This window comes from Ornithorhynchus anatinus, chromosome 20 (genome assembly GCF_004115215.2).
Source record: "Ornithorhynchus anatinus isolate Pmale09 chromosome 20, mOrnAna1.pri.v4, whole genome shotgun sequence".
Lineage (NCBI taxonomy): Eukaryota > Metazoa > Chordata > Mammalia > Monotremata > Ornithorhynchidae > Ornithorhynchus > Ornithorhynchus anatinus.
Window position 1 is genome coordinate 17341603 of NC_041747.1, and position 14736 is coordinate 17356338.

General features: G+C 46.5%; 1 protein-coding gene and 1 non-coding gene across 2 annotated transcripts in view; both read left to right on the plus strand.

The window, feature by feature from the left end:
• NPAS2 (neuronal PAS domain protein 2) overlaps positions 1-14736 on the plus strand; it is a 105641-nt gene that overhangs the window by 10397 nt on the left and 80508 nt on the right. The window contains exon 2 of the mRNA XM_029047798.2: positions 10432-10580. Coding sequence (XP_028903631.1) covers positions 10432-10580 — 149 coding nt within the window. The remainder of the gene's footprint in view (positions 1-10431; positions 10581-14736) is intronic.
• On the plus strand, positions 1687-1824 carry LOC114805968. The gene has a single exon (XR_003754099.1). It is a non-coding gene; the product is annotated as a small nucleolar RNA SNORA7 (small nucleolar RNA).

Here is a 14736-nt window from a genome sequence, read left to right on the forward strand (position 1 = left end):
CATAGAAAGAGCTTACTACCGTAATAATACCGTAGTTATTATTGTTAATAATTGAAGGTGGGGAGGGTGGAGAAAGGGTGGGTGGGAAAGAAAATTTAGGAATACTTAAATTATGCTCTTCTCACATTTTCAGTAATTTAGGAATTAATTAATAGAAAGTCCTTTGGACTGTCTTTCATATCTCTCCTGGACTCCCACTCCCAGGGCAAGATGGAGGTTGGGCCATGGAGATCAATCCATTTATTGAGGGCTGAGTCTGTAACTAAGCACTTGGGCTTATGGATCAGGGCAGTCCCAGGGGTGAATTGAAGGTAGGGTGGGTGGGAGAAGGGTGGGCAAGGAAGGTAATTTATGAATACTTAAATTATGGTCTCCTCCCATTTTTGATTTTTTAGGAATCAATTAATAGGAAGCTACCTTACTTTTGATTATGTCTTTCATATTTCCCTGAAGCATGACTCAGTGAATCATCAGTTTGTGCTGAATACTGTGCTGGATACTGAAAAGGATGACTGTACATTGTAACAACCTACCTTAATCCATATAAATTAAAGTAGTCCATTTTTTTTCTCATCTATTCATTGTTTTGGCCACTCACTCTCATGCCTGACCTTGATTTGTATTTTAAGCCAGCTCTGGGTTCTACAAATAGAGTCATTTGTACACTGGGATAAAAAGAACACTTTCATTTTAACAGAAAAATGGTCTTTATTTAACCTTTAATTTCCTAGCAAAGTGTTTCCACAAATACTCACCCTTGTGACATAGATGAATTGCCTATGCTTTCATATAGGACTCAGTGACTGCTTTGTCAGTTAATAATAGTAATAATGATGGCATTTGTTAAGCACTTGCTATGTGCAAAGCACTGTTCTAAGTGCTGGGTGGGATACAAGGTGATCAAGTTGTCCCACATAGAGCTCACACTCACAGTCCTAATCTCCATTTTACAGATGAGGTCACTGAGGCCCAGAGAACTTAAGTGACTTGCCCAAAGTCACACAGCTGACAATCGGCGAAGCCAGGATTAGAACCCATGACCTCTGACTCCCAAGCCTGGGCTCTTTCCACTGAGCCACGCTGGTCAGTTGTCTTGTTAACATCAGGACACCGAAGCACAAAGAAGTTAAGTGACTTGCCCCTAGCTACTCTCTCACTACACCCCTGCTAGCACTCCCACTTCCATCCCCACCAAACCTTCCCAAGCACTTTGAGAGAAGCAGCATGACCTAGTGGTAAGAGCACAGACCTGGGTTTTGGCTCCATCACTTGCCTGCTGTTTGAGCTTGGGCAAGTCACTTCACTTCTCTTTGCTGCCTTTCTGTCATCTGAAAAATGGGAGTTCAATATCTGTTCCCTCTCCTAGTTAGATTGTGAGCCCTGTGTGTGACAGGTACTGTGTCTGACCTACCCTTTAATGACCAGTGCTTAGAATAGTGCTTGACACCTAATAAGTGCTTAACAAATATTATTATTATTACTTTTAGTGCACTGTTCTGCCCTGAGTAAACACTCATTAAATTCAATTGATTTATTAATTGCTCTGATTGGCCAGTAAGTTTAAAAAATGGCAGAAAGTTATAAAACTCTTAGTAGGTGGCTGGAAATAATTGAACGTGGGGTGGGTGGAGGAAGGACAAAGAGAGTATTCATTCAGGGCTTTTTCCCCCCAGCTACCTCTACACACCCCTCTCAGGGTTGCACCTGGAGATTTTCCAGTACTCTACCAGTCTCGACTATGGGAGGGAGAGTCAAGCAGAGGCCTACCCATTCCATTACTAGCTTGGGCAGTGGGTAGTGAGTGGAAGGCAATCTGCTACAAGTCAAAACTCACCTGTGCTGGCAGCAGTGGTATGGGAGAGAGTCGAGGGCGGAGACTCAAGTTTACTGCACGGTAGGAGGCAATGGTAAACCACTTCCGTATTTTTACCAAGAAAATTCTATGTATATGCTATTCATTCATTCATTCATTCATTCATTCAATAGTATTTATTGAGTGCTTACTATGTGCAGAGCACTGTACTAAGCACTTGGAATGAACAAGTCGGCAACAGATAGAGACAGTCCCTGCCGTTTGACGGGCTTACGGTCTAATCAGGGGAGACGGACAGACAAGAACAATGGCAATAAATAAAGTCAAGGGGAAGAACATCTCATAAAAATAATGGCAACTAAATAGAATCAAGGCAATGTACATTTCATTAACAAAATAAATAGGGTAATGAAAATATATACAGTTGAGCAGACGAGTACAGTGCTGAGGGGATGGGAAGGGAGAGGGGGAGGAGCAGAGGGAGATGGGGGGAAAAGAGGGTTAAGCTGCGGAGAAGTGAAGGAGGGGCGGTAGAGGGAGTAGAGGGAGAAGGGGAGCTCAGTCTGGGAAGGCCTCTTGGAGGAGATGAGTTTTAAGTAGGGTTTTGAAGAGGGGAAGAGAATTAGTTTGGCGGAGGTGAGGAGGGAGGGCGTTCCAGGACCGTGGGAGGACGTGGCCCGGGGGTCGACGGCGGGATAGGCGAGACCGAGGGACGGTGAGGAGGTGGGCGGCAGAGGAGCGGAGCGTGCGGGGTGGGCAGTAGAAAGAGAGAAGGGAGGAGAGGTAGGAAGCGGCAAGGTGATGTAGAGCCTTGTAGAGCCTATGCTACCAGAACGATGGCAGATGGAGGTAGGGCGTTGTGGGAGAGATGTGTCCATAGCATTGCTATGTCGATGGCATAAGACAAGACCTCTCTCCACATCCCTCCTACCTACACAATGTACTTAGGAGCAATGGAATTTACATGATAATGGACCTTCCCTCTCCCCTGGAATTCGTGAATTTTTGTTGAAGGGTAGTGGAGGAGCTGAATAATAGTTAATAATAATTATTATTATAGTATTTGTTAAGACCTTACTCTAAGGTTACAGGCTTGTGAGACAGGAAGGATGGTGGTGCCATCTAGAATAATGGGAAAGTTGGAGAGAGGACAGGGTTTGGATGGGAAGATAAGGAGTTCTGTTTTGGAACTGTTGGATGTTAAGTTTGAGGTGGTAGGAGGACATCTAAGTAGAGATGATTTGAAGGAAGGAGGAAATGTGAGACTGCAGAGAGGGAGAGAGATCAGGGCTGGAGATGTAAATTCAGGTATCATGTGCAGTTGAAGCCATGGGAGCAAATGAGTTCTCAAACGGAGTGGTTGTAGTTAGAATGTCGAAGGGGACCCAGAACTGAACCTTGAGGGTCACCCACAGTAGGGGGTGGAGGCAGAGAAGGAGCACACAAAAGAGATTGAGAATTAGCAGCCAGAGAGATAGGAGGAGAACCAGGAGAGGATCGTGTCAGTGAAGCTGAGGTTGGAAATTGTTTCCAGGAGAATGGAATGGTCGACAGTTTGGAGAACAGCTGAAGGGTCAAGGAGGATTAGGATGGAGTGGAGGCTGTTGGATTTGGCAAGAAGGAAATCATTTGTGACATTTGAGAGGGTGGTTGCTATGGAGTGAGGGGGAAGGGAGCCAGATTGGAGGGGATCAAGGAGAGAATTGGAGGAGAGGAATCTTGAGACAGCAGGTGTAGACAACTCACTCAAGGAGTTTGATGAGGAATGGAAGGAGGGAGATGGGACGATAACTAGAGGGAGCCATGAGATCAAGGAAGGATTTTTTTAGGATGGGGAGATACGGGCATGTTTGATAACAGTGGGGAAGAAGCCACTGGAGAGCGAACAGTTGAACATGGCATTTAGGGAGGGAAGAAGGGAAGAGGGAAGTATTTTGATGAGGTGCGAAGGAATGAGGTCAGGGAATGTTTCTTTGAGAAGCAGTGTGATGTAGTGGATAGAGCACAGGCCTGGGAGTCAGAAGGTCATGGGTTCTAATCCAGGCTCCACCACTTTTCTGCCATGTGACCTTGGGCAAGTCACTTCACTTCTCTGTGCCTCAGTCACCTCATCTGTAAAATGGGGATTGAGCCTATGAGCCCCATGTTGGACAGGGATTGTGTCCAATCTGATTTGCTTGTATCCTCTCCAGCTCTTAGTACAGTGCTTGCACATAGTAAGTGCTTAACAAATACCACAATCGTTATTATTAATGGGTCAGATGTGCAGGTGGAGGGGGTGGATTTAGAGAGAAGAAAGGAGATTTCATCTAGAGATACTGCTGGAAAGATGAGAGTTGAAGAAGTTGTAGTTGAAGAAGGGACAGGATGGTGGGGGGACTGAGGATGGTGGGGGGACTGGGGAGGGGCGGGTGAGATATTAAGGATCACACCTAATAGGGTCAATTTTCTCTATAAAGGAGGTGGCGAGGAATGTGGGTTACCAGGATCCCTATGCATCACTGTGAGTTTTCTCTGGACAGTCTGGGTCAAAGACTTGGTGTTTAGCAGTCTTTTTGAGAGGGATGGGCCCATGCTTCTAAATGTCCCAGCTTCTGTGTCCCAAGAGCAAAAAATATCAGAATTAAGGAACAAGAGAATTAGCAAGTAACACATATTAAATGACCTACCAGTGGCTGTGTCGTGCCCTGGGAGAACTAATGATAATAATAATTTTGGTATTTGTAAAGCGCTTACTATGTGCCAGGCACTGTACTAAGCCCTGGGGTGGAAGCAGCGTGGCTTAGTGGAAAGAGCCTGGGCTTCGGAGTCAGAGGTCATGGGTTCGACTGCTGGGTCTGCCACTTGTCAGCTGTGTGACTGTGGGCAAGTCACTTCACTTCTCTGGGCCTCAGTTACCTCATCTGTAAAATGGGGATTAACTGTGAGCCTCACATGGGACAACCTGATTGCCCTGTATCTACCCCGGAGCTTAGATCAGTGCTTGGCATGTAGTAAGCACTTAACAAATACCATCATTATTATTATATGAGTAAATCGGGTTGGACACAATCCCTGTCCCTTGTGGGGCTCACAGTCTAATTTCCCCTTTTACAGATGAGGTAACTGAGGCACGGAGAAGTGAAGCGACTTGCTCAAGGTCACACAGCAGACAAGTACAGAGGTAGGATTAGAGCCCGTGACCCTCTGACTCCCTGGCCTGTGCTCTATCCACTACACCATCCTACTTCTATAATTATTGGAAGCAGCATGGAACTATTTGAAGCTGAAATTCTTCCAGGAAACCCTTAAAACTGCTGGTCATAGTCAGCTAAAAGTCAGCTGGGTCAGGCTGGAATTGAGACCACGAGAAACTGCTTTTCCTTAGTAAAACAGTATTTCCTGAGTACCTACTGTGTGTACAATTTTCACAATATTAGATGCTGAGAGAAAAATAAAAGCATTATATATTTAGACACTGGACTGTCATGAAGAGTTTCCTTACCTCACCTCACAAATTCCTGCTTCCACTTGGAGACGAGAAGGTGAGAGGAGGAGGAGAAGAAAGAGAAGCAGCCTCAGCATCATATCCTTTATTTTTCCAGGCAAAGCTGAGGTCTAAGTGAGAAATGTATCCCCATGCCCCCTTTCCTGTTCCATTTCATAGAGAATAGTGAGAGAGAAGCAAGGAACAGGTCACTTACCTTCTTTGTGCTTCAGTTTCCTCATGGTAATAAGATAATTGTCAAAGCAGCCACTGTTTCATATAAAAGCACAGTCATTTGAACTAACAATAATAATAATAGTTCCTGTCACTTGCTTTACTGTGTTCTGGGATAGATACAAAATAATCAGGCTGGATACAGTCCATGACCCACAGTCTAAGTAGGGGGAGTAGGATTTAATCCCCATTTTAGAGTTGAAAAAAATTGATAGAAGTGACTCGCCCAGGGTCACATAGCAGACAAGTGGGATAAGAGCCCAGGCCCTCTGGATTTTAGGCTCGTGTTCTTTCCACTAGGCTACATTGCTTCCAGTTGAATTTTCTAATGGTATTTAAGACCTTACTATGTATCAGGTACTATTCTAAGTGCTGGACTAGATGCAAGGTAATCAGGTTGGACACAGTCCATGTCCCACATGGGGTTCATCCCCATTTTGCAGATGAGGTCACTGAAGCCCAGAAAAGTTAAGTGACTTGCCCAAGGTCTGTACTCCATCCAGTAGGCCACACTGCTTCCCACTAGACTGATGTGTGTTTGTGGGGAAACCTTTTGCTAGTAGATTAAAGTAAGGTTTATTAAAGATGTCTTTTTCTGATAGAATGAAATTTTTCTTGTGATTGTGGGGGAGGCCACAAACACTCTAGTCTCCATCTTGCCCTGGCAGCAGGAAAGAGAGACAGCTTGGGGAGAGACATGAAAGAAAGTGGCTTCTTATTCCTAAATAATTAGGAATAATGAATAATTCATTCATTCATTCAATAGTATTTATTGAGCGCTTACTATGTGCAGAGCACTGTAGTAAGCGCTTGGAATGTATAATTCAGCAACAGATTGCAGAGACAATACCTGCCCATTGATGGGCTTTCAGTCTAATTGGGAGAGACAGACAAAAACAGTAGCAATAAATGGAATCAAGGGGATGTGCATCTCATTAACAAAATAAATAGGGTAATAAAAATATATACAAATGAGCACAGTGCTGAGGGGAGGGGAAGGGAAAAGGGGAGGAGCAGAGGGAAAGGGGAGAAAGTGGGCTTAGCTGAGGGGAGGTGAAGGTTGGGGGCAGAGAGGGAGCAGAGGGAGCAGAGGGAAAAGGGGAAGCTCAGTCTGGGACCTCTTGGAGGAGGTGAGCTCTCAGTAGGACTTTGAAGAGGGAAAGAGAGTTAGTTTGGCGGAGGTGAGGAGGGAGGGCATTCCAGGACAGCGGTAGGACATGGGCCAGGGGTCGACGGCGGGTTAGGCGAGAACGGGGGGCGGTGAGGAGGTGACCGGCAGAGGAGCGGAGCGTGCGGGTTGGGCAGTAGAAAGGGAGAAGTGCATAATGTAACTATGCTTAAATTCTCTTCCCCACCCACCGTTCCTCCACCAACCACACCTTTGATTCCCTGCCACCGCCTCAGCTGGGCCATAATAATAATAAAATAATAATGTTGGTATTTATTAAGCACTTACTATGTGCAGAGCACTTTTTAAGCACTGGGGGGGATACAGGGTAATCAGGTTGTCCCACGTGAGGCTCACAGTTAATCCCCATTTTACAAATGAGGTAACTGAGGCACAGAGAAGTTAAGGGAATTACCCCCAGTCACACAGCTGACCAGTGGCAGAGCCGGCATTCGAACCCATGATCTCTGACTCCCAGGCCCAGGCTCTTTCCACTGAGCCACACTGCATCAACTTTGGTCCTTGGTTTCTCTGCATCCATGAGTCCTTGGGGAGGAGGCCACCTCTTTTTAGCTCATCTCTTGCCTGGGTTCAGTTTCCATGGAGAAGCTAAGGGATGCCAGTGTATCCAGGCTTCCCTGCAGCAATCAATCTGTATATCAATAAATCGTACTCATTGAACACTTTGTGCAGAATGCTGTATTTAGCATTTGTGAGAGCATAATATAATGATATAAAGACACATTCCCTGCCCACAGTGAGTTTACAGTCGAGAGGAGACCTACTGCAAAGAACTCAGGGCTGGTAGTTAGCAGAACTGTATTTTTGTTCTGGTGTTACCATGTGTCTGCTGTGTGACCTTAGGCAAGATACTTAAGTTCTCTGTATCTTAGTTTCCTCATCTGTAAAAAGGGATTGAATACCCGTTCTTCCTCCGTAAGCTGTTAACCCCATGTGAGACAGGGATTGTGTCGTGACTTGATTATCTCCAGTTGCTTGACATATATAAGTGCTTAATAAAGCCATCATTACTATTGGCAAAGTAGCTCAGGCCTACCTAATTCCTTAACCCAACTTCCCTGCTCAGCCACCAGGCTCCGAGTCCACAAACGTAGGAGAGCAACCTGAGGAACTCAGGGCAATATTTTAAGAATATAAGGCAGTGTTCATCCATGACAGCCCCATACTTAGAAAAGGGCAAAGAAGACAGGAGTGTCACCCTTTGGTTCTCTTCCCTAGACTGAATAATACTAATGATGACAATGATGATGATGATTATGACATTTGTTAGGCACTTACTATGTATCAAGCCCTGTTCTAAGCACTGGGGTAGATACAAGTTAATCAGGTCAGACACAGCCCCACACCCACACAGGGTTTGCTGTCTAAGTAGAAGGGAGGAGCAAATATTTCATTCCCATTTTACTGCTGAGGAATCAGGCACAGAGAAATGAAGTGTAAATAATTAGCCCAGTTGACCTGAGAAAGACTGGGCAGGAAATAGGGCAGCCAGGGAGTTGGAGAGGAGACCTTCGGCTACCATAGCGGCAAGAAGTGGCAAGCCGTGTGCCTGGAAGAGCAGGATACAAGGAAAACTTGTTCTGGGAACCCTGGAAGGACACAGAGCACAGGGAGGGATTGCTGATGATTCCCGAAGGAGGTTTGGGATACCCTGGAGGTTTGGTGTCCAGAGTTTGTTTTTGTATTTTTTATGGTATTTGTTAAGTGCTTACTATGTCCTGGGCACTGTACTAAGTGCTGGAGTAGATACCAGTTACTCAGGTTAGACATAATCCAAGTCCCACATGGGGCTCCAGTTTCAGTCCCCATTTTACAGATGAGGCTCAAAGAAGTTAAGTGACTTAGAACCCTGGAAGAGTGAGGCTCCTGTCTCTGAGGGGGAGGCAGGACAATGAGAGATCCTGTGTCCAGAGAAGGACTAAGGAAGGGTCAGACCAAAATCCGGAACAATTTGAGAGAAGGGAAGAATCAGAGGAAGGTGAGTCCCTGGACACCTACAAGGGTGTACAGAGTATCCTTAAGGGGGAGGTATTAGGCCTAAGGGAAGGTGGTTGGAACTGGAATTATTTTCATTGGTGCTGAATTAAGAATTAATGAAATGTTCTTGATATCTCAGACCTTGGTGGCTGCTTGTGGTAGGGGCTAGAGGAGAAGGTCGATTAGACTGTAAGCCCGTCATTGGGCAGGGATTGTCTCTATCTGTTGCCGAATTGTCCATTCCAAGCACTTAGTACAGTGCTCTGCACATAGTAAGCACTCAATTCATATTATTGAATGAATGAAAGGACCTTTTGCAGGGGAGAGAGTAGACCTGGGGAGATGTGGGCATGGGAGAGAACACATTCTCCATGAACTTCCTGCAGTCATTCTCGGTGGGGCAGGAGGGGGGATTAGGCTTGTCTCCAGTGACTCCTCCACCTTCGAGGAGACTCCTGGGCTTCTGTTGAAGGGTGCTGGTAGTGATAAGGGGTGCAGGGACTTGAGGTGCATTGAGCAGAAAAGGTCCCCAAACCTGCATTCAAAGAATGGAAGATCTGGAGGGATTTAGGATCCAGTGGAGGCTAACTGGAGTCCAGGAGAAACAGCATGGCCTAGTGGAAAGAGCACGGGCTTGGGAGTCAGAAGATGTGGGGTATAATCCCGGCTCTGCCACTTGTTTGCTGGGTGACCTTGGGCAAGTCACTTAACCTATCTGTGCTGTGGTTCCCTCATCTGTAAACTGGGGATTAAAACTGTGAGCCCCACATAGGACAGCCTGATTACCTTGTATCTATCCCAGAGCTTAGAACTGTGCTTGGCACATAGTATACACTTAACACATACAAGAATAATAATGATAATAAAGTGACTCCTGGGCACTTTTGGCTGGGATATAGGGCTGAGAACCCCTGGTAACATTGCAGCAGCACCACTGCTGGGACCAGACCTCTGTTTCTGACAGCAACAGCAGGGTACATGGGGGAATCATGCGATGATTGCTCTTCTGGACATTCATCCGTATGAATAGGGACGGACCATTCCACATTCCTAGATTTTCTGATATTGACTGAGAATGGGGACTGCTTGCTAATGAATTAATCCAAACCCCTTGGAATCTGCGGGTATTTCCATCCCGTACAACTTCCTGTGAAAATGAAGTTCATATGCTGACTGCTAGATGAATATTTCAATAATAATAATAATTGTGGTTTTTACATGCTTCTCTGCTAAGCACCATACTCAGTGGTGGGGTAGATACATTATAAAGAAATTGGATACAGTCCTTATCCCACTTGGGGCTCACAAGTCTAAGGAGGAGAGACAGCAGATATTTTATCCTCATTTTTATACTTGAGGAAACAGGGCACAGAGAAATTAAGTGACTTTTCCAAGATCACACAGCAGACCAGTGGCAGAGTAAGGACTTCTGACACCCACACCCATGCGATTCGACTAGATCCAGTTCCACTATCCGCTACATTGCCACGTACATAGGCTTTGAGTTTTCTTTAGAAGATAATATTTCATTGCTGTGGGGTATCTGTCTCGAGAGCCTCAGAGTTTGCCTTGGGTAATGTAATCATTCGTGGACCTGAGGCAACGAACTGGATCAATTGAGCTCCCAGACCCCTCCAACTAAATTTTGCCTGACAGTGTAGAAGTATAGATGCTGCTGGAAAACTGCTCCTCTTCATGACGTATCGAGAAACTAGAAGGATATTTTTGTAACGGTGTTTTTCATATCTGCAGGGCTTCGCGGAACAAGTCTGAGAAAAAGCGTCGTGATCAATTCAATGTTCTCATCAAAGAGCTTAGCTCTATGCTTCCTGGCAACACACGCAAAATGGACAAAACTACAGTGCTTGAAAAGGTCATTGGATTTTTGCAGAAACACAATGGTAAAATGTTCCCTCTTCTCCCAATTCCTATCTGGAGCCCTGTAGTCTTCGGCTGCTTTCAGGGGAAGGTGCCCGGTTAGAGCCTTTCCACTGTTTATCCAGCCAAGAGACAGCCTCCACCATCCTCCACCTACCTATTCCAACCTTCCCTAGCCAATTCTTCAGTTGTTTCCAATTGCAGGATTCAGGGATAGAGCATGGGCCTGGGAGTCAGAAGGTGATAGATTCTAATCCTGGCTCTGCCACTTGCCTGCTGTGTGGCCTTAGGAAAATCACTCAACTTCTCTATGTCTCAGTTACCTCATCTAGTAAATGGGGATTGAGACTGTGAGCCCCACGTAATTTGCTTTGGTTGAACACTTAGTTAGTTCCTGGCATATAGTAAGCGCTTAACAAATACCACACAATCATTATTATTGTTATTATTATTTCACAGTCCTGCACCATCCTCTAGACTGTAAGCTCACTGTGGACATTCATTCATTCATTCAGTCGTATTTATTAAGTGCTTACTGTGTGCAGAGCACTGTACTAAATGCTTGGGAAAATACAATAATACAATAAATAGCAACAATCCCTGCCAATAAGGAGCTCACAGTTTAGAGGTGGGGAGACAGACATCAATACAAATAGACATCAGTATAAATAAATCAAATTACAGATATATACATAAGGCTGTGGGCCTGTGGGAGCAGGGAGAAAGAGCAAAGGGAAGAAATCAGGGTGACACAGAAAGGAATGGGAAATGAGGAAAAGTTGGGCTTAGTCTGGGAGGGTCTCTTTGAGGAGATGTGCCTTCAATAAGGCTTTGAAGGGGGCGGAGTAATTGCCAGGCAGATAGAAGGAGAGAGGGCATTCCAGGCCCGAGGCAGGCAAGCAAAAACTCCTCACTCCTCACATTCATTCAGTAGTATTTATTGAAAACTTACTATGTGTAGAGCACTGTACTAAGTGCTTGGAATGTACAATTCGTCAGTGGATAGAGACAATCCCTGCCCAATAATGGGCTCACAGTCTGGGGGAGACAGACAGCAAAGCAAAACAGAACAAAACTAAAGACAACATCATCAAGATAAATAGAATAATGGAAATATACACCGCATTAACAAAATAAATGGGGTAATAAATAATACATACAAATAAGCACAGTGCTGAGGGGAGGAGAAGGGGGAAGAGCAGAGTGCAGGAGAGGGGGAAGGGGAGGGGAGGAGGAGCAGAGGGAAAGGGGACTCAGTCTGGGAAGTCCTCCTGGAAGAGGTGAGCTCTCAGTAGGGCTTTGAAGAGGGTTAGTTTGGCAGATGTGAGGAGGGAGGGCATTCCAGGACAGTAGTAGGATGTGGGCCAGGGGTTGATGCCTGGACAGGCACGAATGGAGGACCGTGAGGAGGTGAGCGATAGAGGAGCAGAGTGTATGGGGTGGGAAGTAGAATGAGAGAAGGGAGGAGAGGTAGGAGGGGGCAAGTGATGGAGAGCTTTGAAGCCAGTAGTGAGGAGTTTTTGTTTTGTGCGAAGGTTGATAGGACCCCCTCCAATCTGGCTCCCGTCCCCTCCACTCTACTGAGACTGCTCTCTCTAAGGTCACCCATGACCTCCTTCTTGCCAAATCCAATGGCTCCTACTCCATTCTGATCCTCCTTGACCTCTCTGCTGCCCTCCTCCTCCATACCTTATCTCACCTTGGCTTCACGGACTCCGTCCTCTCCTGTCTTACCTCTCTGGCTGGTCATTCTCGGTGTCCTTCGCTGGCGCCTCCTCCCCCTCCCATCCTTTAACTGTTGGAGTTCCTCAAGGGTCAGTTCTTGGCCCTCTTCTGTTCTCCATTTACACTCACTCCCTCGGTGAACTCATTCGCTCTCACGGCTTTGACTACCATCTCTACGCAGATGACAGGCAGATCTACATCTCTGCCCCTGTCCTCTCCCCCTCCCTTCAGGCTCGCATCTCCTCCTGCCTCCAGGACGTCTCCACCTGGATGTCGGCCCGCCACCTAAAACTCAACATGAGCAAGACTGAGCTACTCATCTTCCCTCCCAAGCCCGGTCCTCTCCCAGACTTCTCTATCACAGTGGATGGCACGACCATCCTTCCCGTCTCTCAGGTCCACAATCTCGGTGTCATCCTTGACTCGTCTCTCTCGTTCACCCCACGCATCCTATCCGTTACCGAGACCTGCCGGTTTCACCTCTACGATATCGCCAAGATCCGCCCTTTCCTCTCCACCCAAACGGCTACCTTACTGCTACGGGCTCTCGTTATATCCCGGCTAGACTACCGTGTCAGCCTTCTCTCTGACCTCCCTTCCTCCTCTCTCGCCCCGCTCCAGTCTATTCTTCACTCCGCTGCCTGGCTCATCTTCCTGCAGAAACGATCTGGGCATGTCACTCCCCTTCTTAAACAACTCCAGTGGTTGCCTATCGACCTCCGCTCCAAACAAAAACTCCTCACTCTAGGCTTCAAGGCTCTCCATCACCTTGCCCCTTCCTACCTCTCCTCCCTTCTCTCTTTCTACCGCCCACCCCGCAGACTCCGCTCCTCTGCCGCCAACCTCCTCACCGTCCCTCGGTCTCCACTATCCCGCCGTCGACCCCTGGGCCACGTCCTCCCGCTGTCCTGGAATGCCCTCCCTCCTCACCTCCGCCAAACTGATTCTCTTCCCCTCTTCAAAACCCTACTTAAAACTCACCTCCTCCAAGAGGCCTTCCCAGACTGAGCTCCTCTTCTCCCTCTACTCCCTCTACCACCCCCCTTCACGTCTCCACAGCTAAACCCTCTTTTCCCCCTTTTCCTCTGCTCCTCCCCCTCTCCCTTCCCATCCCCTCAGCACTGTACTCGTCCGCTCAACTGTATATATTTCCATTACCCTATTTATTTTGTTAATGAAATGTACATCGCCTCGATTCTATTCAGTTGCCATTGTTTTTACGTGATGTTCTTCCCCTTGACTCTATTTATCGCCATTGTTCTTGTCTGTCCGTCTCCCCCGATTAGACTGTAAGTCCGTCAAATGGCAGAGACTGTCTCTATCTGTTGCCGACTTGTTCATTCTAAGCGCTTAGTACAGTGCTCTGCACATAGTAAGTGCTCAATAAATACTATTGAATGAATGAATGAATGAACTACTGGAGGTTTTTGAGAAGGGGAGTGACATGCCCAGAACGCTTCTGAAGGAAGATGATCCAGGCAGCGGAATGAAGAATAGACTGGAGTGGGAAGAGACAGGAGGAAGGGAGATCAGTGAGGAGGCTAACACAATAATCCAGTTGGGATATTACGAAAGCTCTCCATCACCTTACCCCCTCTTACCTCACCTCCCTTCTCTCCTTCTATATCCCAGCCTGCACACTCCTCTCCTCTGGTGCTAACCTTCTCACTGTGCCTCATTCTCCCCTGGCCCATGTCCTACCTCTGGCCTGGAATGCTCTCCCTCTGCAAATCTGCCAATCAAACTTCCCCCCTTCAAAGCCCTACTGAAGGCTCACCTCCTCCAGGAGGCCATCTCAGACTAAACCCCCCTTTTCCTCAGCTCCCCCTCTCCTCCCCATCATCCCAACTCACTCCCTTTGCTCTATCCCCTCTCCCCACCCCATAGCACTTGTGTATATAGGTACATATCTATAATTCTATTTATATTAATGCCTGTTTACTTATTTTGATGTGTATATATAATTTCAGTTATTAATATTGATGCTATTGATGCCTATTTGCTTATTTTGATGTCTGTTGCCCCCCTTCTAGACTATGAGCCCGCTGTGGGCAGGGATCGTCTCTCTTTGTTGCTGAATTGTACTTTCCAAGCACTTAGTACAGTGCTCTGCACACAGTAAGCGCTCAATAAATACAATTGAATGAATGTATGAATGACATAGGCCAGAGGATGGCAGCGAGACAGGTGAGATCGAGGCATAGAAAGAAGGTTAGAACTAGAGGAGTGAAGTGTGCAGGCTGGGTTGTAGGAGAGAAACGAGGTGAGGTAGGAGGGGGTAAGGTGATGGACTGCTTTGAAGCCAATGGTGAGGAGTTTTTGTTTGACACAGAGCTGGATAGGCAGGGGACATGTGTACCAACTCTGTTATATTGTAATCTCCCAAGCACTTAAAACAGTGCTGTGCTCATAGTAATCCTCAATAAATACCACTGATTGATGATGTTTCTTCCC